Raw genomic sequence first — 26,449 nt, 5'->3', positions numbered from 1 at the left:
CACTAGACCCCCACCTCCGAGAACCACCCAAGGTCGGGGGCAGCTGGATGATGAGACATGGAAGGACCTCAGGAGGAGGAATTTGTGCTTCACTTGTCGGGAGCCCTAGGCACCAGACCATCGGTGCACTGCTGGCAAAGCACATTATATTGAGGTCTTTTCAGACAGTGACCAGGAGGATGAGATGGAGCAGGAGTGGTGAGAGTTCGACAGATAGGGGACCACCACCACCACCTCCACAGGGAGGGGCATCCTTTGCTCTATCCATGGGAGTCCTTGCTTCGTTATGCGGGGTCCCCAAATTCTTGACATTGAGGATCAGAGGCACTATACAGGGACAAAGGGTGTCGATATTAGTTGACAGTAGGGCTACCCACAACTTCATAGATGCCTAGTTGGTTCAAAGGAGGGGCCTCACCACGATTGAGTTTGAGGGCTTTTCAGTCTTGGTACCAGGTGACCGTACCATGCAGTGCATTCGGTATGTGCCTGCTTTGACAATAGTTATGGGAAACTACTCTATGATGGACCATTTCTTTGTGGTCGATATGTGCCAGACACCAATGTGGTGATGTGTGTCCAGTGGTTATACTCCCTTGGGCGAGTCACTACTAATAGGAAGAAACTGGAGATGGAGTTCACTCAGACGGATTGAAAGTCAATGGTCCTTAGAGGCATGCGTTCATATCCACCCCAGATAGTCTCAGCACATAGGATGGAGGTAGATCTGCGTCATGGAGACATAACATGGCAGCGCCCTACTTGAGTTTTGTATAAATACATTACAACTCTCATTTTACATTATCATATTTTTCTGCAGTGGAGTTGAGGGTCTCAGAGGTTGGAGGACAGGTCCAACCACCACCTCCAGACATACAAGCCTTGTTGGACAGGGACGCAATGGTGTTTGGGGATATTCCACTAGGTCAGCCGCCAGACCGAGGATTCGAGCACACCATTGAGCTGGAGCCGGGTGTGCAGGCAGTGATCACTAGCCCTTATAGGCATCCTAAGGCATATAAGGATGAGATTGAGAGGGTCATCAAAGAGCTGTTGGCATTGGGCCATATCAGGCCAAGTTCCAGTCCTTTTGCTTCACCAGTAGTGTTGGTGTAAAAGAAGGATGGAACCTTGCGCATGTGCATTGACTACCGAGCCCTCAACTGGAAGAGACTGAAGAACAGGTACCCCATCCCCTGCATAGATGAGTTGATGGATGAGCTTAGAGGAGCCAAGTACTTCTCTAAGATAGATCTACGTTCGGGGTACCACCAGATCAGGGTGAGGGATCAGGACATCCCCAAGACAACTTTTCGGTGCCATTATGGGCACTTCAAGTTCCTGGTCATGCCATTTGGGTTGACCAACGCCCCGACTACTTTCCAGTCATGTATGAACCATGTGTTCCGGAGGCAGTTGAGGAGATTTGTGCTGGTTTTCTTCGACGATATCTTGATTTACAACAGGACTTGGGAGGAGCATCTCCAACACTTGGAGGAGGTGCTGCGTATTTTGGAGGAGCAGCAGTTTTATGCCAAACTGTCCAAGTGTGAGTTTGGCCTAACCAAGATGCTCTACTTAGGGCATATCATTGGTGCAGATGGGGTGAAGGTCCATGAGGAGAAGATATGAGTTATCTGTGATTGGTCGGTACCTAGAGACATGACAATGTTGAGGGGCTTCTTGGGCATCTGCACTTATTATTGAAAGTTCGTCAAGGGGTTTTCGTAGTTGGCAGCCCCCCTAACAGATTTGACCAAGAGAGGGGCTTTCACATGTGGACTGATGAGGCACATGCAACTTTTGATCGCCTCAAGGAGGTGATGAGCAGTTGTCCAGTTTTAGCACTTCTGGATTTTTCCTAGCCCTTCACCGTGGAGTTTGATGCATTCGGGGAGGGAGTTGGAGGAGTACTATCTTAGGATGGGCACCCCTTTGCTTTCGAGAGTTGGAAGCTCTTACCCCATGAGCGGTCATATTCTATATATGACAGAGATGTTGGCCATCATGCATGCATAAGTTCCGACAGTATTTGTTGGGTAACATGTTTCAGGGAAAGACTGATCACAATAGTCTTTGTCACTTCATGGGGCAGCAAGGCCTCAATGACAGACAACAAAGATGGGTCAGCAAGGTGCAGGGCTATGACTTCGACATAGAGTATTTTCGGGGAAAGCACAATGTTGTGGCTGATGTCCTATCACGGAGACCCGCAGACCTATCACTCATAAGCATCTGCCATGATTGGAAGGCCCAGTGATTGGTGGAGTAAGGATAGGAGGGCATGCGAGATTTTGGAGGGTACCCACGCAGATGAGCACTATCGAGTGATGGACAAGGTTATCTACTATAAGGGGCGCGTCTTTCTGGTGCCCAGGTTGCAGTTGAGGGAGAGAGTGCTCCAAGAAGCACATGACTATCCATTGTTAGGGCATCAGGGGTTCAAGAAAACATACATGGCAGTCAAGGAGCGATTCACATGGAAGGGCCTCAAGGGGGACGTGTTGAAGCACGTACATGAGTGTGAGGCATGTCAGTGGAACAAGGGGGAGTTGATTCACCCTGCAGGATTGTTACAGCCACTTCCCATCCTCGAGGGGAAATGGGAAAGTATCTCCATGGATTTCATCACGGGGCTCCCCACAGTGCAAGGCAAGGACTACATTTATGTAGTGGTCAACTGGTTGACCAAGTATGCCCACTTTTTCACCATCCCTACCAGATATTTGGCTGCACAGGTTGCAGAGCTGTTCTTTAGGGAGATCTTCCAGTTACACGGGTTTCCCAAGAACATCGTGAGTGACAAGGATAGCAGGTTCATGGGAGGCTTCTGGCAGGAGATTTTCAGGTTGGTTGGTACCGAGCTCACTCCTAGCATGAGCTACCACCCCCAGACAGATGGCCAGATAGAGCGAGTTAATTAGTGGTTGGAGCAGTACCTGAGGAACTATGTGACGAAGCAACAAAGGGCTTGGATCCGGTGGCTGCATTTGGGCGAGTATTGCTACAACACCACCCACCACATGTCCATCGGTATGACTCCTTTCCGTGCCTTGTATGGTCATGATGCATTATCTTTTGCTGATGTTTTTGGAGACAATCGGGCCCTAAAGGCCAAAGATTAGATCCAAGAGAGCGAAGACATCCTCAAGGCTCTCAAGGATAACTTAGTGACAGCACAAAACCAGTAGAAGGTGTATGTAGGCCGGCAATGGACCGAGACACATTTCGAGGAGGGGCATTTAGTGTACCCCCAGTTGCAGTCGTACAGGCAGTCCATGTTGAAGCAGAAGGGGGCCAAGAAGCTACGACCCCGCTTTTATGGGCCATACAGGGTGATCAAGCGAGTTGGGGAGGTGGCCTATGAGCTGGAGCTACCTCTGGGGAGCAAGATTCACTATATATTCCATGTCTTACTCCTTAAAAAGGTGTTGGGGCAACAGGTGATCGCAGCAGTAGAGTTACCCCCATTGGATGATAAGGGCCACTTGGTTTTGGAGCTTGAGGCCATTTTGGAGAGGAGGGAAAGGAAGTTGAGGAGCAGGACCATTAGGGAATTCTTGGTACGCTGGAAGAACTTACTGGATGAGGATGCCACCTGGGAGGGTGAGCACATTTTGGAGCACCCAAGTCTGAAGTTGCTTGAGCGAAAACAACATTTGGAAGGGGAGGACTGTCATGCCCCTTCCCAAATACATTTGTAACAGGCTTATCTCTACAGAATTTTGCACAAAAAAAAGGACCAAGCAATTTCGACGGACTTAGGAGAAATTTCAGCCAGATTAGTTAGCTAGTAGAAGGTGGGGGCCACCCACGTGGGAATTCAAACTAAGCAATTCAAATTTCTTGGAGGGAATTCGTATTGTTGTTGGAGGGGCTCACATGAGGTACAGGAAGACCCGCAAAGTCATAAGGAGAAGGAGCCTCTCACTTGGTCGGTCATTCACACTTGTATATCGAATTTTACTTGACTGTTTGCTCGAGCTGCTTAGTTGAGTCAACTGGCTGTTCAATTCAACCTTACCTTTAGGGGACTTCGAGTGCCACCCTAGGAAGGCAGTTCCATAGCATTTCGAGGAGTTCCGGAGAGTATCTATAGCACAGTCATTCAACTATCTTCAAGGAGTGCGTATTTCTGGGCCATCAGTGGAGAACACACAATGGGAGAAGAGCTATCTTGGGCAAACCATTAGTCGGAGAAGCCAAGGAATCTGAAGGACATCATTGGGCCAGCATTTAGGAAGAGTTTTGGGGCAAGAGAAGGCAGCAAACCAGCGATTGGAATTCCAGGCTTGGAGGACAGCGCAGAGGGCCAGTTCAGTCAATTCGTGGGTCTTGAGGGGAAGAGCTACAACTCGGAATCACAGCTGGGAAGGAAGGAGATTCATAGGAGGGATCATCTCAGTGATTTGGGGCATTTTCCAGGAGGTTTTACAACTTCATTCCAGTAGGCCGAGTTTTGCAGTTGCAGCTAAGGTTGGGCTCCTTGGGGGTCAAATTTCAAAAGTCTGAACCAAACCAAACCCTTCTTGGGTTTTTCTGGGTTTAGGCCAAGGAGCAAGGAGCTGAAATCTCATAATTTTCTGAGCACAGGAAGCAGTGATTCCAGCCCTTTGATTTCAGCAGACAATGTAGTTTCTAGGCAGCGCATTTCAATTTTGGTGCAACAGGTTGGGGCAGCCTTCAATTCAACATTTGCTGTAATGACCATTAATTGGAATACGGTAAGAACCATAACTGAAATACAGTAAGAACCAGAACTGAAATACAGTAAGAACCAAAAACTGAAATGTAGTAACCGTAAGGGATTTTGAACACCTACCTGAACTGCTGCTTGCTCTGGTGTAGTTGATGGCGTTGTGGTTACTCTGATCCAATTACCGGGAAACCAATTCCACCCAGCCAGATTGAGCAGGGCCTGGCTGCTCAATCTAGTAAGCTTCTCGCAGAAGCTCACTGCCCCCCGTGCCCAGAACCTTAGAATGCCTAAAGCTCTTCCCTTGGTCAGTTGTCTTCCTCTGGTTTGCCCTCCCTTCTCTCATGATTTTCTCCTCCTTCTTTTCTGCATTCCTTTCCCCCCTTGACCGGTGCAGATCAGCGGTTTATAATTGTAGGCTTGGCAGTGGCCGCCCTCCTGCCTACGGCCACCGCTCTTCCTCGTCCCGACATGCCTTCGCATGCATTTCAGACTCTCAGATATTTATCCATCTGATCTATGTACTTTGTTTATATTCCAAGTTTGGTTGATGCGTTACCTTTTACATAAGGTTTTAAATTTTATTTTTATTATAAACTTTAATTTTATGAAGTTTAATTTTATATATTTATAAAGTTTAAATTTATATTTATTATAAAGTTTAATTCATATTTATTTTAAAGTTTAACTCATATTTATTTTAATATGAGTTTATCATATTAGTTTTAATATAAAGTACCGAACTTTATATTAGTTAATTAGTTTAGATGGGTCGTTACATACACTCCCCCTTCAGAAAACTTCGTCCCGAAGTTAGAGTTTTTTTTTTTTTTTTATCTGATTACTTACGATAGTAATTAGTACCCCCTTCTTAGATTTTAAAATTTTTGTTTTAATATCAAGAGACTATAAAATTAGAGTTTTAGGTTTATGATTTTAAATGGATAATTCTTACCCTACCCAGGTTCCCAAGCTATTCTAAAATCATCCTATCCTTCCTAATCTCTTCCGCTCTCATCCTATCCGTCCTCTATTGGAGTATGCCACAGCGTCAGTTTTATTGACCTAACCATTCATAAACTCTAAGGTGACAACGTCGATTATACCGACCTGATTCCTAGTAGGCATCCGGCAGTCATCATCACACGTCTAGGGGAGCGTGATTCACACAGTCCTCCCATGACTCCAGGGTTCGGAGGATAAATGGTGGGTAATACCTCCACCTCTCCCAGTAGAACTAGGGCTAATACTTTATCATAGAATCACTTTGAGCTTTAATGGTTCTGAGGTTCTGTCATCACATGGTTATCTCGGTAACTGTTTATTATCTGCAATTATACACTTACCCATACATTTGTAAAATGTGCATTAGCATATTCAAAATAACTCATGTATTATTCACATATGACATTACAGTATAACATATTTTGCCATATTCCATGCATGTCTTTTGACTTTCATCTAGAATGTATTCACTTCCTGACTTCTATTCCATTGTTCATGTTGACATGCATAAATAAAACATATTTATAATATCTTAATTTCTATCAGAAGTAAAATCATTTAACGGTTTTTAACTTTACCTTGACAACTATAATTTAGTAAAATGAACCACATATATCGTTTTGGTATCCATGTACCAACAGAAATTAAACATGTATTATGTCACAAAATTTCACGTATATCTATAATCATTCAAAATGTTTCTGAGTCTCTGATTGCAGTGAAGTAAATATATACTAAACATAGTTTAAAGTTCTTCAAAATTGACATAGATTAGGGTATCTTTGACATATGTCCTCTGTATTTTCCCAAGTTGCTGATCCAGGACTATACTTGTCCCATTGGACCTTAACTTGGTCCACCAGGCGGTTCCTCAGCTGTCGAACCCTACGTTCCAGTATACGTAACGGTTCGACCGTTACGACTCCCTCGTCCGATACCTGCAATTCCTTCCATTGAAGGTTATGAGATAGATCAGCTATATAATGCCTTAATACAGAAACATGAAATACATTATGAATTCTATGCAGGTGAGGTGGCAGGGCAAGACGATAGGCAACAGGTCCAACTCTTTCCACGACTTTAAACGGTCCAATAAATCGGGGTGACAACTTTGTCCCTTTTCTGAATCGAATAATACTTTTATTTGGTTTGATGTGGATGAAGACCTGATCCCCTACTTCATACCTCCTATCAATTCGGTGAGCATCAACATAACTCTTTTGTCTATCCTGTGCTTCCTTTAATCGTTGTCTAATTTGTCTTACCTGCGCTTCCATTTCATGGATTAATTCTGGTCCTATTATCACTCGATCTTCTAACGTGTCCCAACTTAACGGTGTTCTGCAAGGTCTGCCATATAAAGCTTCAAATGGAGGCATCCCAATCGAACTGTGGTAACTGTTGTTGCATGCAAATTCGACTAAGGGTAAGTACTTTTTCCAATGTGATTGCTGATCCATCACATACATTTGCAACATGTCTTCAAGTACTTGATTTATTCTTTCAGTTTGCCCATCAGTCTCAGGATGGTAAACAGTGCTTAAATTTAGCTGAGTACCTAAGGCTGTTTGCATGCAAGTGCAAAATCTAGAAGTGAATCGCGAATCTCTATCGGATTTAATCTTCTTAGGTACTCCATGAAATCTAATAACTTCATTTATGAATACTCGAGCTACGTCAGCAACATCGTAAGTATCTCTTACGGGAATGAAATGGGTGCTTTTTGTTAATTTATCCACCACTACCAAAATGGCATTGTGTCTTTGAGAAGTAAGAGGTAGTCTAGTGATAAAATCCATCGAAATGGTCTCCCATTTAGACATAGGAATGTCGTGGGGTTGTAAGAGGCCTGCTGGGTGACAATGATCTGCCTTTACTTGCTGACATTCCAAACATTTTGCAACAAATTGAGTGATATCACGCTTCATGCCTACCCAAAAGAAGATTTTTTTGGTATCCGCATACATTTTCCCTACTCCAGGATGAGCACAATATACTGCTTTGTGGGCTTCCCCAAGGATGGTATCTCGAAGATCTTTATCATCAGGAATATACATCCTTCCATGGAATTGTAAGATCCCATCGTTTTCTAATTCATATCCCTCAAATTTAGATTCTTTTGCCCTAATACCTTCAAGACTTGCTCTCACCTTTAAATACCAGCTGTCTTTTATAAGATGATCCAGTATTCGTTGTCTTAAGTCTACTTTAATGGGTATGAAAGAAAATATCCGAGGTCTCCTGCTTAAAGCATCTGCTACTACATTCTCTTTTCCTTTAATGTATGATATTTCGAAGTCATATTCACTTAGGAATTCACTCCATTGCCTTTGCCTGGCATTTAAGTCTTTTTGGGTGAACAAATATTGTAGACTTTGATGGTCGCTTTTAAGTGTAAAACTTCGTCCCACTAGATAGTGTCTCCAAATCTTTAAAGCTAGCACTACAACGGCTAATTCTAAATCGTGAGTAGCATAGAGTTTTTCATGAGGTTTTAACTTTCTGGAAGCATATGCTACCACTCCTCTATCCTGCATCAACACTGCACCCAGCCCTTGTTTGGATGCATTAGTACATACCGTAAAATCTTTGTCCATGTCTGGGACTCTTAGGATTGGTGCACTGGTGAGTAGTCTTTTGAGTTCAGAGAATGCTTTATTACATTCCTCGGTCCATTCATACTTAACACCTTTACGCTGAAGGGTTGTAATTGGCTTTGCGATTTTGGAGAATCCCTCCACAAATCTCCGGTAATAACCGGCTAAACCCATAAAGCTTCGTATCTCATGTGCATTTTTCGGTATTGGCCATTCCATGATCGCTTTTACCTTCTCAGGATCTACTGAAATCCCTTCACCTGATATGATGTGACCCAAATAATGAATCCTTTCCTGAAAGAATGAACACTTGGATAGTTTTCCATATAACTGACGTTCTCTAAGACAGGACAATACTATCCGCAAATGATCTTCATGCTCTTTCTTATTCTTGGAATAGATGAGAATATCATCTAAAAAGACTTGCACAAATTGATCAAGATATTCATGGAAAACACTGTTCATAAGATTCATGAATACGGCTGGCGCATTTGTTAACCCAAATGGTACCACAGTAAATTCATAATGTCCAAAACGTGTCCGGAATGCAGTCTTAGAAATATCATTTTCAGAAATCCTTAGCTGGTGATAGCCTGATCAAAGATCAATTTTTGAAAAGACAGCAGCTCCTTTCATTTGATCGAAAAGATCGTCGATTCGAGGCATAGGGTATTGATTCTTTACTGTAGCTCGATTCAAGTCTCGATAATCTATGCATAATCTTAAAGATCCATCTTTCTTCTTCACAAAAATTACAGGAGCGCCCCAAGGTGATGTACTAGACTGAATATGCCCTATATCGAGTAGTTCCTTCAATTGAATTTGCAATTCCTGAAGTTTTGGAGCTGTCATTCTATAAGGCATTTTAGAGATCGGTTGGGTACCTGGTTTTAATTCAATAGTGAGATCCAATTCTCTTACCGGGGGTAATCCAGGTAGTTCTTTTGGAAATACATCCGGGAATTCAGCTAACACCGGATATTGTTCTAAGGATGGCCCTTTTCCTTGGCTTACTTCTTGAATTACATAAGCCTGACAACCTTTCCTTAAACAACGCTTCATCTGCATTGCTGAAATGTAGCGTAAAGAAACTTCCCTCTTGATTCCTTGAATTTGGATTACTTCTCCTTCATCATTTATGCCTAGAATCCTTTTCCCATAACAGTCTACCCAAGCTTGGTGAGCTTCTAGCCAATCCATACCTATGATAAGATCATATGTTCCTAAGGCTGTGACATAAACTTTCAGTTTAGTCGAACAGACCCCTAGGTCAATTTTGCATTGATCCACACTCAAGCCCACGGTTTGGAGTTCTCTTGAGGCCATTTCCACTTGATGGAAATCATTTTGTCTACGAGCTGCCAACCCACATTTGTTTAATGCATATGACGAAATGAAACTATCTGTGGCACCAGTATCAAATAAGATTTTGAGTTTTATACCATTGATAATACCTGAAGATTCCACTACAGTGGATTGATGGGCTGCTTGGTCGTGGTTGACTACTGCATGAATTCTATGATTACCTCGATTGTTTGATATCGGTTCCTTTCCAGTCCTATGCAATATATTCGATGAAGCTTCTAGGCAGTCACGTTGAAAATGCGGTCCCCCACATCCCCAACAATTAAGCTGCGTTGATCATCTTGAATTAGGACGTGAATTTCTAGAGAACGAGCTTCGTCCTCTCATGTTGATTCCTCTCGAATTTCTTCCTCTACTGGCAGTCCCTCGAGATGTCCATGGACTGGTGTTTGATGATTCCGCGGCTATAGTGTTTATTGCCATGGGAGCTCTTGTCCCTATATTTCTTGGGGTAAACCTGTTACCATAAGGTGGCCTCGAGCTATCTCCTCTGAAGAAGTTTCGGGGAGTCTTTCCTGGAAATCCTGATTGTAAAGGCCCTGCTGGCCCCATATCTTTTTTGATTCCAAGGTGCTCTTCTGCATAACGACCGCATTCGACTGCCTCGGCTACTGATGATGGTTTCCACATGCTTACCAAGGCTCTGATGCGAGGATTTAACCCAAATATGAAGCGTTCAGCTTGACGTTCATCAGAATCTAAGTAGTGAATGTATTTTACAAGCTCCATAAACCTTATCTCGTACTCTTCCACCGTTTTATTTCCCTGAATTAATGTATGAAAGGCTCTGGCTTGTTGTTGTTGAAAGTATGGAGGTAAATACTTTGCGCGGAACCTTTCCTCAAATAGTTCCCAAGGGACATTATCCGATGTAAGGTGCAGCTGCTTTTCTAGATTTCCCCACCAAATCAAGGCACTTTCCTTTAGTTGAAACACGACAATTTTTGTTTTTGCCGAAGAAGAATATTCTCTTAACCTAAAGCATCTGTTCATTCCTTCTAACCATGCTTCAGCGCGCTCACCTGCTCGACCTCCTGAGAATTCTGGGAGTCTAATTTTCTGAAGCTCCCTAGAAATGTCTTCTTTCGATCTTCTGGGCTCAAAATTATTTGGTTCCGCTGAATTGGTGGCTACATGCTGAAATTACCCTTTGGTTTTGGCCTTAGTTGATTCTTTTAATGTTTCCAATAAGGCTTCCAAACAATTCATTATCACAGTTAACTCTGGCACTGGGGCGATTGATGTTGATGATGGTCTTGGTGGTGACAATGGTGATGGGGATGATGATGGTGACGGTGGTGGCATTAATGGTGGTGATGCTGCCTGATCACATCGTCGTCGCTCATACGTCCTTACCATTGTAATGGTTCTGTTAGAGTTGGTCTTGTTGCCCTCCATCAGCGATCAAAGCTCTTTGCATTTGTATAAATAAGTGTCTCATCAGTGTCAATTTTTGCATCCCATTAGGCATGCCATAACCCTGATGGAGGAGCTGGTGTCTTTGTCCCCCTCTTGGCATTGCTGGATCAGGTCATTTCAGTCCTTAGTCACTTTCAAGCTTATCTTGTCTTGTCTTGAGGTCAAATTCCTAGGTCTAGGGTTTTGGTCAAAATGGTTTACAAGGTCATGTCTCTGAAGGTCAGTAAGTGCTCAGCAAGCCAAAGGGATGGTTTTAATGGTGTTTCTTCGCAAATTTCTCTTTTGTACAGTTAATCTTCACCTTGGATTTAAAAACTCTGTTTTTAAAGCCAAGGTCATTTTTAAATGATTTTGCAAAAAATGTAAAAATTCAAAAGTTTTCAAAGGACATCATGTAACCCTGGCTCCTTGCCAAGATCCCTCAGATGATATCCCTGCAAAAAGAATTGAGCAAAAGCAGTAAATGAGTCAATTTCAGGACAAAGGAAACCAAAAAGGTCAATTTTATAAAGTGTCAAAGCAAAACATTATAAAGTGGGTTTGGGCATGAAATTTATTCAAATGAAAGCTATAAAGGCCCAATCTCCCTCCATTTACCCTCATTATGCATTCAAGTCACTTGCAAGAGAGTTTGGGCGAGTGATTGAGTGAAAGTTGCGCGAATTCGGGAGTTTGACAGGCGCGCGACCCGTCAGGCCAGGCACGCGACCCGTCAGAGGCGCGCGACCCGTCCAGCGCGTTCCCACAGTTCATTTTTTCAACGGGCGCGACCCGTCAGAGGCGCGCGACCCGTTGGGTGAGGCGCGCGACCCGTCAACGCCCTCCCTTTGAAATCACCTGCAAATTCACCCAAGGAGCTATCAAATCGCCGATTTGCTTAAGGTAGGCCCTCCAAACTCAAATTGGTTGCTTGTTATGTTTGAAGGACATCATGAATGTGTTTTTAAAGATCAAATTGTGCAAGAGAAAAAGCTCCATATGGCTGTATATTAAATTTGTAAAAATTTGCTAGGGTTTTATGCTGTTTCAATGGTTTTTCCCTTGTAATAATTTTTCCTCATTCCCATTTCATTTTCCTTGTATTTCCATGTAAATTTCCCTTTTAAATTTGTAAAGAAAATAAACCCTACCCCTTTTCCCTAAAAAATAAAAATCAAGCCCTAACCTTACCCCTCATAATACCCATGTAAACACATGTATTTAATGATGCATATGCAGTGATGTTTGCAGTGTTTTTCCCTAAATTCCCTGTTGTATACATGTATTCCCCTTTTCCTTTTAAAAATTGTCCCTCCCCTAACATTCCCTTCATGCTCTTTGTCCCCCTTGAAACAACATACAAATCAGCATTTTACAAAGCAGAAACAACAGTACCTTTTGGCCACTCTGCTCCTTAAACAATGTCAGAAACCGAAACCTATGAGCAGAGTGATGACCAGGCATCAGCTTCAGAGATTGAGATACAGAGGAGGCCTCATAAGGGTGGTAAGGGTGGACATCATAGGCGAGAGGAGCCCACCTCTTTGACAGAGTTACAAGCTTGTCCTATGGCAGTCTCATGTTACCAGTACATGTCTTGCTATGAGTTTTGTGAGAGGATCTCTCGGATTCAGCACCACAGAGAGTTGGCTCGCCTGTTTGTTTTACACTTGCATGATGGACATGTCAACCTTGCCGGGGTGGGCTTCACATTGACACCTGAGGTGATTGCACAGGCTACAGGGATACCTAATGTTGGAGAGGTATGGAATAAGCGCAAGGTGCTGGACAGTGTTCATTTTGAGCCTTTTGTTAGACCAGCACTCATGAGACACTTGACAGGAGTGTTTCCCTTCAGATTTCTCAGGAGCGATTATGCTCCCATGATGAGGCTCATCATGCACTATTTTACCTGTGACGGCAGATTTTCACAGGTATATTCATACCATATTCGCCTCTTGATGCACTTCACCCGAGTGAGGATGATGAACATCCCTGTTTTCTTCTATTAGAACATAGAGAAGATGGTGTCCATGATGCAGAGGAAGAGCCCGGCACAGCAGTACAGGAGCCTTTATCATTATGGTTTGATTTAGCTAGTGGTTTTACATCAGTTGGCTCAGCAGGGCATCTCATGGGAGGATTTCATCTCTCGTGAGCTTTTCACAGCACCATCACCGCCACATCCTGAGGTTATTCATGAGGAGGGAGGACCATCACAGCAGCATGACATCCCTGTCACTAGACATGTCAGCTCCTCACATTTGGTTACTTATCAGAGAGGCCAGAGGGCCTTATTTGCAGCAGCCAGGCGAGTATTATCTCCACACCAGGTGGAAGGGGTCTCGCCTTCTTCATCGACTCAGCGAGTGTTATCTCCACATCAGGTGGAAGGGGCCTCGCTTTCTTCACCAACACAGGTACCAGGGAGGGGCAAACAGCCCAAGATTGATGAGGGACCATCAGGTGTTCCGGATATAGAGTTTATTGATCTTGATGTCAGTTCTCCTAGCCGAGAGGCAAAGGAGATCATTCAGCACCTCAGAGCTGAAAATGATGCCTTGCAGAGGAGATTAGAGGGTGCACAATGGACAATTTCATACCTGGAGCAGCGCAACAAACAGTTGGAAGATGAGCAGGCACTTGATGAGCTGTGGAGGATTCGTAGTGACCGCCATTTGAACCGGAGAAGACCCGGTGATCTATTGCCCGCTGAGCGAGAGTCCATGCTCATCCGGGTAAATGCACACTTGGAGAGGCTGTTGGCTAAGGCCAACCAAGAGAAGAAATTGCTGAGGAACATGAAGAACCATTATTGGGCAAGAATGCATGTGTGCAAGGCAAAGATGAAAATGTTTCAAAGGCGGTTGGCCAAGGCACAAAAAAGGAGAAAGAGGCCCGATCCCCTCCATATCTTGGCTGAGGCCTCACTGAAGGACCAAGGCACTAAATAGCCCAGCCACAGCACAAATCTCAAGAAATTTTGAGCATTTTGGCTAAATTTTGGTTTTTTCAGGCAATTTACAGGTTTTCTCCATTAACGGGTCTCACCCCCCGCGCGACCCTTCATCCTGGCAACTCCATTTTGCAAAAACTCAGCATTTCCAGATTTGTCATGCAAAGTTACACATGCTCATGGATGGACTTGAGATTTGGTGAAGTTTTGGGCCTCCAAAAGTAAAAAAACTAGCAAAAAATGACTTTCTGCCACTTTTTTGAGTTACAGAAAGCAGTCTTGGGAGATTTGATTTTTGACAGGGCAAATGAACTCCAAATTCAAAAATTCCAGTTGGGTTGGAAAGTAGACTCACAGACCTTTCCAACAAGCCTACTCTTGCCCAATTTGGACACCTGCAAGTGCCCCAAAAGTGGCTTCAAAGGCGCGCGACCCGTGAGGCAGGGGTGCGCGACCCGTCAGGCAGATTTTTCTAAAATGCACTGTACAGCTCAGAAAAACGCAGTTTGACTTTTTGGGGTGAATTATGATTCTCTTTGATGCAATTATTGTACTTTTAAGACACTTTTACTCTTATGTAACACTTCTAGAAGATTCATTCATGAAAAGGGTAAATATTAAATGAATGAATTGGTTTCCTAGCTTATAGAGGCAAGTTGTTTTGACTGCCTAGTTTGTAGTGCTTAGTTTAGAAGTGGTTGAAACAACTCCTAGGATAGTGAGCTCAACCCATGGAGGCAGGCAAAGAGGTTAGATCATCTATATTATGTACTTTCTTGCTCATTTTTATGGTTGGACTCTTGAGGGATAAGCTATCATTGTATTATTCACTGTATCTCTGCAATTTTTGGCTAAGGAAGACCAGGGTTTTGCAGTCCTTTTTGGGATTCTTGTGGTTAGATGTATTGATGGTGTGTTTCTCTATGTACCTGTAAGTGTGTTATGTGAATCATTTCCTTTCTTTTCCTTCTGCACATTAAACAAACGAAGTGTTAAAGTAAGAATTCATGACTGTCATGCTCTGATTTTAAGTTTGTTTAATTTCAATGTTTTCTACTGTTTAAGGAGAATTCAAAGTTATTGTTTGCTCTCCTTAGCTCCTCACCTGTCATTCCGAACCATCCACCTCAATCAAAAGCATCAATACTGTCTCCTACCTCGCCCCAAAGAACCCCCTGCAGAAACTGTGTCCAATCCCTGCACCCAAAATTGCCATCCCCTCAATTTGCCACCAAAAACCCTAAAAACCTTAAATCAACCTTTTTGATCAGTTTACTAGCCTAAAATCAGTGTTACCCTATTGGTCATCTCATCCATTGAAGATTTCACCGAGATAGACCGGAGAGAGCCCTCTCCAGCCCCGTAGGGCTAGCTACGAGGCTAAGTGGTTTGATGTTGCCTTGAGGTTTACCTTTCTCAGCCTGAGGTGAAATTTCAAGCGCTAACATACTGGCGACCATACTGGGGAGAACAACTTGTCTGTGGATTGATGTGTTTGTTTCATAAGTCTTAGACGGAGCCTGAAGTTACGCCAGGTAGCCTTCAAAACGCTTTTGCTTTGCATAAGCGGAAGTAGATAAACGCTGCTTCAGTCAATCTCCGTGAGCTTGTGAATACAACACTTCGATTGCATTTTACCCCAGTACTTGTATCAAGTTCAGATCTGATTGTTGATAGTGGACAACGATCAGACATTGACAAGGCTGAAATCATTCACTGGCGACTCCTTTCACTGAAGAATCCAACGATCAATGCTTCATGGTGACTTCACTGCAGGAAGATCAGTGGCTTTGAGATTTTCAAGATGGATCAGATTGCAAGAAGATATGCTCCCTTGAGCCGAGATCACATTCCAGGTTTTCCGAATAAAATTCCGAAGGTAGATTGGTCAAGGAATTTGCCTACATTTAATGATGATGGTAAGAAGGATGCTGCTTTACATCTAGTTAGATTTCATATGCATATTCGCAAGTTGAAGGCGGATTTTCCTGAAGATTGCTTGATGAAGATATTCTTGGCCACTCTGGAAGGTGCAGCTCAATCTTGGTATGAAAGTTTGCCGCCTGCTTGTATTTATTGTTTAAAGGATTTTCATGCTATGTTCATTGAACGATATAAGAACTCTTATCCATCATTAAATTTGGTTCATGACTGTTGCAAGCATGCTTATAGTTTTATTGAAAGCCTTGAGAAATATTATGAAGATGATAATTTTATGGATGTTGAGATCATGGAGGCTCTGTTTGAGAATCCATTTCAACAACATGAAGAGAACCTAGTGGATACCCATCAAGATGATCAGGGAATTTTGCAGCAGAATCAAGATCAGCAGGCTGAAGATGGCCATATGGCTGAAAATGATGAAAGAGAGGGTTCTATTTCAGATCTGCCCACAGAAGAAGACAGCGTGCAGGGTGGTCAAGATTCAATCTCAGAATGTGATGCAGTCAAGTCAGCTATTTCAGATCAACATTCAGATCATGATTATCAAGAATACCTTGTGCTAAATCCTGAAAAAGAGAATTTTGCTGTTGAGATCATAGACAGAGTTTTGGATTCAGATGTTCATGAACAACAAGGTGAGACCTTTGTGCAAGTAAGTGATGAATCTCCTTTCAATAGCTCAGTAATAAATGATAGTTTGAGTGCCCTATCGTATGAAGATAATTACTGTTTAAGCAGAAGAGAACAAAAGGCATTGTCTCCTTTGTCTGAAGAGGAGATAAATCAGCTCTTGAAAGGTCTTGTTACAGCCCAAGCCACAACAGATTTGCAGTGCACACATAGTCAGGAAAGTGTTGGGAAAACTTCTTCCTCTGTTGAAAAAGATGACTGTCTTGTAGATCAGCAAATAGATAATGTTTTCCTTCACAAAGATGATAATCCGGCTGTGATATCATATGAAGATGGCCTACCATATTGTCAGACTACAGAAGATCATAACATTCAGGATTTCCATTCAGATTCCTCTTCATATGTTTCATGTGCTGAAATGCTTTTCCAAGAAGAGATCTGCCCATCCATTTGTTCAGAGTTTTTTGAAGCCCATGAGCATACTTTCACCGAAGCACATGAGGAAGGCAGATCATAAATTGAAGCAAAGGATACCTTGTTCTTTCAGCAGGAGGTGGCAATGTCAAGTCTTCATGTTTTCCAGGATCCAATGGCAGATTTGTTACAGTCAGCAGTGAAAGTGATTATTGTTGTGTTCAGTGATGAAGGAGATCATGGTCAGCTATGTTTTTGGATGCCCAGTTACCAGTATCTATTGTTGACCAGAAGATCTAATCAGGAGAATCAATCAAGAAGGCATCTGCTTGATTGGTTGCATTGGCATTTTGATATAGTTTGATGTATATTGTCTTGTAAGAAACACAGGTGGTTGTCATCATGATTTCAAATCTTGATGGACTGCTGCCCTTCAATAAGCTTTGTAAGTTCTTGTTTTCGTTAAGTCAGTCATCAGTCATTTATGAGTCAGTTTTCAGTCATGTTGGTTTCATAATTGTGTCGGCTTGAGTCAAGTTTCAGTCAATAAATGAGTCAAAGTCTTGTATTGTTTGCCGAAATAATGACTCCATTGCCCAATGGTTGAATGCACTGGTCTACTCTCCCAGAGGTCTAAGGTTCTTGGCACCTCCAAGGAGCTACCATCCCCATTGGAGCCAATGTTAGAGTCGGTCTTGTTGCCCTCCATCAGCGATCAAAGCTCTTTGCATTTGCATAAATAGGTATCTCATCAGTGGCAATTTTTGCATCCCTATTAGGCATGCCATAACCCTGATGGAGGAGCTGGTGTCTTTGTCCCCCTCTTGGCATTGCTGGATCAGGTCATTTCAGTCCTTAGTCACTTTCAAGCTTATCTTGTCTTGTCTTGAGGTCAAATTCCTAGGTCTAGGGTTTTGGTCAAAATGGTTTACAAGGTCATGTCTCTGAAGGTCAGTAAGTGCTCAGCAAGCCAAAGGGATGGTTTTAATGGTGTTTCTTCGCAAATTTCTCTTTTGTACAGTTAATCTTCACCTTGGATTTAAAAACTCTGTTTTTAAAGCCAAGGTCATTTTTAAATGATTTTGCAAAAAATGTAAAAATTCAAAAGTTTTCAAAGGACAACATGTAACCCTGGCTCCCTTGCCAAGATCCCTCAGATGATATCCCTGCAAAAAGAATCGAGCAAAAGCAGTAAATGAGTCAATTTCAGGACAAAGGAAACCAAAAAGGTCAATTTTATAAAGTGTCAAAGCAAAACATTATAAAGTGGGTTTGGGCATGAAATTTATTCAAATGAAAGCTATAAAGGCCCAATCTCCCTCCATTTACCCTCATTATGCATTCAAGTCACTTGCAAGAGAGTTTGGGCGAGTGATTGAGTGAAAGTTGAGCGAATTCGGGAGTTTGACAGGCGCGCGACCCGTCAGGCCAGGCGCGCGACCCGTCAGAGGCGCGCGACCCGTCCAGCGCGTTCCCACAGTTCATTTTTTCAACGGGCGCGACCCGTCAGAGGCGCGCGACCCGTTGGGTGAGGCGCGCGACCCGTTGGGTGAGGCGCGCGACCCGTCAGCGCCCTCCCTTTGAAATCACCTGCAAATTCACCCAAGGAGCTATCAAATCGCCGATTTGCTTAAGGTAGGCCCTCCAAACTCAAATTGGTTGCTTGTTATGTTTGAAGGACATCATGAATGTGTTTTTAAAGATCAAATTGTGCAAGAGAAAAAGCTCCATATGGCTGTATATTAAATTTGTAAAAATTTGCTAGGGTTTTATGCTGTTTCAATGGTTTTTCCCTTGTAATCATTTTTCCTCATTCCCATTTCATTTTCCTTGTATTTCCATGTAAATTTCCCTTTTAAATTTGTAAAGAAAATAAACCCTACCCCTTTTCCCTAAAAAATAAAAATCAAGCCCTAACCCTACCCCTCATAATACCCATGTAAACACATGTATTTAATGATGCATATGCAGTGATGTTTGCAGTGTTTTTCCCTAAATTCCCTGTTGTATACATGTATTCCCCTTTTCCCTTTAAAAATTGTCCCTCCCCTAACATTCCCTTCATGCTCTTTGTCCCCCTTGAAACAGCATACAAATCAGCATTTTACAAAGCAGAAACAGCAGTACCTTTTGGCCACTCTGCTCCTTAAACAATGTCAGAAACCGAAACCTATGAGCAGAGTGATGACCAGGCATCAGCTTCAGAGATTGAGATACAGAGGAGGCCTCATAAAGGTGGTAAGGGTGGACATCATAGGCGAGAGGAGCCCACCTCTTTGACAGAGTTACAGGCTTGTCCTATGGCAGTCTCATGTTTCTAGTACATGTCTTGCTATGAGTTTTGTGAGAGGATCTCTCGGATTCAGCACCACAGAGAGTTGGCTCGCCTGTTTGTTTTACACTTGCATGATGGACATGTCAACCTTGCCGGGGTGGACTTCACATTGACACTTGAGGTGATTGCACAGGCTACAGGGATACCTAATGTTGGAGAGGTATGGAATAAGCGCAAGGTGCTGGACAGTGTTCATTTTGAGCCTTTTGTTAGACCAGCACTCATGAGACACTTGACAGGAGTGTTTCCCTTCAGATTTCTCAGGAGTGAGTATGCTCCCATGATGAGGCTCATCATGCACTATTTTACCTGTGAGGGCATATTTTCACAGGTATATTCATACCATATTCGCCTCTTGATGCACTTCACCCGAGTGAGGATGATGAACATCCCTGTTTTCTTCTATCAGAACATAGAGAAGATGGTGTCCATGATGCAGAGGAAGAGCCTGACACAGCAGTACAGGAGCCTTTATCGTTATGGTTTGATTCAGCTAGTGGTTTTACATTAGTTGGCTCAACAGGGCATTTCATGGGAGGATTTCATCTCTCGTGAGCTTTTCACAGCACCATCACCGCCACATCCTGAGGTTATTCATGAGGAGGGAGGACCATCACAACAGCATGACATCCCTGTCACTAGACATGTCAGCTCCTCACCTTTGGTTACTTATCAGAGAGGCCAGAGGGCCTTATTTGCAGCAGCCAGGCGAGTATTATCTCCACACCAGGTGGAAGGGGTCTCGCCTTCTTCATCGGCTCAGCGAGTGTTATCTCCACATCAGGTGGAAGGGGCCTCGCTTTCTTCACCAGCACAGGTACCAGGGAGGGCAAACAACCCAAGATTGATGAGGGACCATCAGGTGTTCCGGATATAGAGTTTTTTGATCTTGATGTCAGTTCTCCTAGCCGAGAGGCAAAGGAGATCATTCAGCACCTCAGAGCTGAAAATGATGCCTTGCAGAGGAGATTAGAGGGGGCACAATGGACAATTTCATACCTGGAGCAGCGTAACAAACAGTTGGAAGATGAGGAGGCACTTGATGAGCTGTGGAGGATTCGTAGTGACCGCCATTTGAACCGGAGAAGTCCCGGTGATCTATTGCCCGCTGAGCGAGAGTCCATGCTCATCCGGGTAAATGCACACTTGGAGAGGCTGTTGGCTAAGGCCAACCAAGAGAAGAAATTGCTGAGGAACATGAAGAACCATTACTGGGCAAGAATGCATGTGTGCAAGGCAAAGATGAAAATGTTTCAAAGGCGGTTGGCCAAGGCACAAAAAGGGAGAAAGAGGCCCGATCCCCTCCATATCTTGGCTGAGGCCTCACTGAAGGACCAAGGCACTAAATAGCCCAACCACAGCACAAATCCCAAGAAATTTTGAGCATTTTGGCTAAATTTTGGTTTTTTTAGGCAATTTACAGGTTTTCTCCATTAACGGGTCTCACCCCCCGCGCGAACCTTCATCCTGGCAACTCCATTTTGCAAAAACTCAGCATTTCCAGATTTGTCATGCAAAGTTACACATGCTCATGGATGGACTTGAGATTTGGTGAAGTTTTGGGCCTCCAGAAAGTAAAAAAACTAGCAAAAAATGACTTTCTGCCACTTTTTTGAGTTACAGAAAGCAGTCTTGGGAGATTTGATTTTTGACAGGGCAAATGAACTCCAAATTCAAAAATTCCAGTTGGGTTGGAAAGTAGACTCACAGACCTTTCCAACAAGCCTACTCTTGCCCAATTTGGACACCTGCAAGTGCCCCAAAAGTGGCTCCAAAGGCGCGCGACCCGTCAGGCAGGGGCGCGCGACCCGTCAGGCAGATTTTTCCAAAATGCACTGTACAGCTCAGAAAAACGCAGTTTGACCCAGTTTGACTTTTTGGGGTGAATTATGATTCTCTTTGATGTAATTATTGTACTTTTAAGACACTTTTACTCTTATGTAACACTTCTAGAAGATTCATTCATGAAAAGGGTAAATATTAAATGAATGAATTGGTTTCCTAGCTTATAGAGGCAAGTTGTTTTGACTGCCTAGTTTGTAGTGCTTAGTTTAGAAGTGGTTGAAACAGCTCCTAGGATAGTGAGCTCGACCCATGGAGGCAGGGAAAGAGGTTAGATCATCTATATTATGTACTTTCTTGCTCATTTTCATGGTTGGACTCTTGAGGGATAAGCTATCATTGTATTATTCACTGTATCTCTGCAATTTTTGGCTAAGGAAGACTAGGGTTTTGCAGTCCTTTTTGGGATTCTTGTGGTTACATGTATTGATGGTGTGTTTCTCTATGTACCTATAAGTGTGTTATGTGAATCATTTCCTTTCTTTTCCTTCTGCGCATTAAACAAACGAAGTGTTAAAGTAAGAATTCATGACTGTCATGCTCTGCTTTTAAGTTTGTTTAATTTCAATGTTTTCTACTGTTTAATGAGAATTCAAAGTTATTGTTTGCTCTCCTTAGCTCCTCACCTGTCATTCCGGATCATCCATCTCAATCAAAAGCATCAATATTGTCTCCTACCTCGCCCCAAAGAACCCCCTGCAGAAACTGTGTCCAATCCCTGCACCCAAAATTGCCATCCCCTCAATTTGCCACCAAAAACCCTAAAAACCTTAAATCAACCTTTTTTATCAGTTTACTAGCCTAAAATCAGTGTTACCCTATTGGTCATCTCATCCATTGAAAATTTCACCGAGATAGACCGGAGAGAGCCCTCTCCAACTCCGTAGGGCTAGCTACGAGGCTAAGTGGTTTGATGTTGCCTTGAGGTTTACCTTTCTCAGCCTGAGGTGAAATTTCAAGCGCTAACAGGTTCCTGAACCCATAATAAAATTCTATAAAAATTTTGAGGTAGACAACCGAATTTAACACACAATTTTAAATTTATATTTATTATAAAGTTTAATTCATATTTATTTTAAAGTTTAACTCATATTTATTTTAATATGAGTTTATCATATCAGTTTTAATATAAAGTACCGAACTTTATATTAGTTAATTAGTTTAGATGGGTCGTTACATTTGCTCACCTGGATTTTGTCATGCTTGTCCATTGATACAAGCCCAGGTGCACCATTCTATTTTGTCATGGTATTTTCCCTTGAAGAATTAATAAATTGACTTAGCAGTTCTCTATTTCCAGTGTTTTCCTGGGTGCTTGATGTAAATTTCGTTTTTCTGATTGTTGGATTGTTTGCATGCTTTGTTTATCACTTAATTTCCTGTTTATGAACATTACAACATGCTACATCAATTAGTGCCTCCTATTGATGCCCCTCCCAACAGTGGAAGTAAAGGACCTTAACGGAGGTCACATTGGACTAAGGCCAAAGGATAAATCTCCCGAGAGAAGTATGGAAACAAAGGTACAAACAAGAGCAGTCAGTTATCCAACTTGACCTACAATCTATATTAGCATACCCCAAACATTAAATGAAAGCACATGATTACATAAATGGTAGTATACCTTTTGACAGATGATCCACCTTCCTTCAAGAAGTATGCTAGATGGTAGAGAACACTGACTAGAGCATAGGTGGTGAGCTATGAAATAAAGCTATCTGTAGATCATCATAGGGCTGCTGGCTGGCTGGCTGACCAAAGTGAAAAAAAAATTCTCCTAGGGTTACCTACTTTTGTTGGATATTAGTCACTTCTGGCATTACTGCAATTTCTTTTTGAGTTTGTACTTTTTCGGGAGCTTTATTTTATGGTGAAGTTAATCCATCAGCCATCTAGTTGTACATGCTTCTTATGATCCAAATTCAACAGAGCTACGTCTATGAGTATTACAAGTAGAAGAGAGGACTAAAAGGACAGTTCACATTTAGGAAACACAAGTGCATGCCAATCTTCCAATTTTATTATCATACATGTTGAACAATAAACTTCAGATTTATTGTCGTTTTCTGTAATTTTACTTCTTTTGGAAAGATCATATTTTTAAAGATTTATAAATAGTTTGGGAAATCTGTAATTTTCAAAGATCCATAAAGAGTTTGGGAAATCTATAATTTTAGATAGTGGAGGAATGACCTGTTATAGAGTTTTATGAACCCAACGTTTCAGACTACCAAGTGAGTCCATCACCAGGAGGGGACTTACTTGGTAGTCCGAAAAGTTGGGTTCATAAAACTCTATAACAGGTCATTCCTCCACTATCTAAAATTCTTCTCACCTGTATGGATTCATTATTTAAAAAAATCTATAATTTTCATAAATTTGTAATATTGTAACGTTATTCCTATAACAGTTTGTTTTGCATATTAGCTTACTGGAAGTTTTCTCTAGCTTTTCTTGCACTTTATTTTAAAGGTTTTATGTGAAAATGAGAGCTCTTTGAAATGTACACTAGATCTCAGGAAATGAAAGTTATTGACTTTCCTGTCTTACCTTTTTTCAGGTATTGGGCTTTGGCAATTCCAACGTATGTGATGGTGACAATCATTTTCATTATCTTGTTTTATTTAGGTTTAAACTATATGGCAACAGTTCCTTCAACCTCATGGAATTCTCTTTTTGGTATGTCGAACTTCCGTTACATTAACCCTCCTGGATTTCTTATTGTATTAAGTAGGATTTAACTTTCGTGCTAACTAGTAAACTTGCACCATATTATTGGTATCTCTACTCATGTAAATATTTTAAGAGTTTCTGTCGTAGTTGGTTTTTAGGCATGCACTATTAGTAGTAATGCATGATGATGCCTAGAACCAATTTGTAAAGTTAGATTGTCTCTTGACTTGCTGCACATTTTCATGTTTTGTCTTTAGATAAAACGTAAAGAACAAAGCTTTTCTTTCAACCACCAAGTTCTTCTGTGACCATGGGTGATTCATTTCCAACTGCATCTCAAGTAGTTCCCACAATTTTGTCATTGGTATGGTATAATCTGTAACTCGTTCCTGAAACTGACAACTTCTGCGGGCTTCTGTTGCCTATTGTCTGAGATATAGATTCAAGCCCCACGCATCGTAAGATCCACAAACTTCAGATTTGGAGACAATCTTTGTCTATGATTTTCACGGAGCTTTCGGGCTGGCTTCACTTGTATTCTTTTTCTATTATCTGTCCGAGATAGTTATGGTAGTTTTACTACCAACGCCAATCTTCTTTGGACATGTTATGTGGTTTCTCTTTACTATAGCAGGGATCTGCCTTCTTGTTGTTTGATGAGGGATGAAAAAATGTATCTATCTATGTCTTCATTTTATTTTTGTACATCTTTGCAAGTGTCTCATGGTTGACATGTGGATGTTTCAGATGATCATACAAGAGATGCTTCAAGAATTCTATCTGCACACGCATTTATAGATGGAGAACATCCAATTGATCCCATTTCTGATATTCCAATTACAGAAGTAAACGCTAGTTTATATGGATAAATGGAGGTGGTTGAAGTTGTGGGACATCCATGTCACGATTTTAAATACACTGTACTAGATTAGGCTTAAAATAATCCAATTATTTGCTTGCTTCCCCATGAAGTCCTGTACCAATAAAGACTACACTTGTAAAAGAAAAAGAATTACTACAACATGGAAGTCCTTTTGTATTGATAAAGTTTGCATTAATAAAGGAAATGACTTTGCATGTATTTTGCTGACTTCTGACCTTCTAAGCACATATTAAATCAGCTTCTATTTTCTTTGAAGTAGGTTAAATGAGCAAGATCATGATCATGGTAAGGATCATGGAATTTAACAAACTTCTGTTAATGTCACCACATTATGTCCAGCTACAGATTTGTTAATATATAATAGAGTACCCCATCCTTTATCGATATAATTGATTACGGATTTCAATGATAAAAAATATTCAATGTGTTTATTGGTATCAAACTTTGATCTGTTATATCCACTGTCACGAATGAATCCCATGATTCGAGGTTAATATTTTTTCAAATCCTGCAATGCAATGGAAATGTATTGGCCAGTTATCGTGACGTAACATGTCTTTTTAAGTGCTTGATGCAGAATATTTTTATGTTGTGCTGAAGACTTTAAATTGGATTCCTTTTAAATACTTCCACTGCCATGAATTAGATTGTAAATATTATTTTTAGCTAGAACACATGCTAGTTATCCAATTGTTTTGGAAAATTAATTAACCCAATTCCTGCATAGAATACTTTTCTACATCTAAGATAGGCTATGTAGTCTTGTGTTAGAAGGCTTGAGATTGTTATCTACATGAAATCGATGTTAACGATATTAAAGTTATGAAGATGATGGGTTAACAATTTGGAATTCTTAAGGGGCCATTATTAACCCTATGTTTATTTTTATGACATAATGTAAAATTATTTTTTAGGCTCATACATCTTTTTGCGAGATTAAACTTAAACTTGAAATGGTGGGGTTAGAACTCATTTGTTAGTTGCGATGCTTTCTCTAAGATTTTGTTTCTAGCAATTTTTTTGTTTTCTTTAAAATTTGAAAGGAGATATTTTCAGTGGCTATTTGAGTTGACTGACTATTTTAGCAGGATTGATTAATTGGACTATTAAAAGTACTGCAGAAGCTGATATCTTTGAGTAACTCAATCAAACACGTTGTAGAGGTTTTGACTCTTACATTAGAACAAAATGAACCAAAAACCTGTACAAAGAAACTAAGCCAATAATTGGACTTGGAGGATCCTCAAATTGTTCTAAGAAACAAAGTCCAAGGGAAGGATGCTACTACTTTATGTGATCTTGCCAAATGTCCCTTTGAACAGTTTTATTGACCATGTTGGGTCAAGTCAACTTGATTCCTACCATTCTCACTCCCTTACCGCATTATTTCAAAGTTGTGGTAATTATTGGGATGGTTCAATTGATAAATGATTTTAACATTTGAGGCTTAATTTAGAGATAGATCGACTTGTAAAATGTAGTAACGCTTGTCCCTACAATCGTTCAACATGGTGTTTAAGAATCCATTCATGATAAAGTAAACATATGGATCAAAGTTTTTTATAGTGCAAGTCAATTATGGTCAAACCAATGTCAAACTTGATCACATCACAAAACACAAACGCCTGATTATTCCATCTTGGGTGGAATGCTCGACTGACATTCCAGGTTAATTGCTTTATTAGATTAGAATGCTTTGTTTGATTTCAGT

The 26,449-nt window shown here is 41.6% G+C and overlaps 1 protein-coding gene across 1 annotated transcript in view; it reads left to right on the top strand.

The window, feature by feature from the left end:
- Positions 1-24,936, top strand: part of LOC149160107 (phosphatidylinositol N-acetylglucosaminyltransferase subunit P-like) — a 114,982-nt gene extending 90,046 nt beyond the window's left edge. The window contains exons 4-5 of the mRNA XM_089436612.1: positions 23,743-23,861; positions 24,603-24,936. Of these exons, the coding sequence (XP_089292738.1) occupies positions 23,743-23,861; positions 24,603-24,724 (241 nt within the window). The 3' untranslated portion in view covers positions 24,725-24,936. The remainder of the gene's footprint in view (positions 1-23,742; positions 23,862-24,602) is intronic.
- The last annotated feature ends 1,513 nt before the right edge of the window (positions 24,937-26,449 follow it).

This window comes from Pinus tabuliformis, chromosome 5_2, assembly GCF_031772625.1.
Source record: "Pinus tabuliformis cultivar Carrire ecotype Pingquan chromosome 5_2, CPIR1, whole genome shotgun sequence".
Lineage (NCBI taxonomy): Eukaryota > Viridiplantae > Streptophyta > Pinopsida > Pinales > Pinaceae > Pinus > Pinus tabuliformis.
The sequence above is the reverse complement of the archived record's forward strand: the minus strand, read 5'-3'. Positions and strand labels throughout refer to the sequence as shown.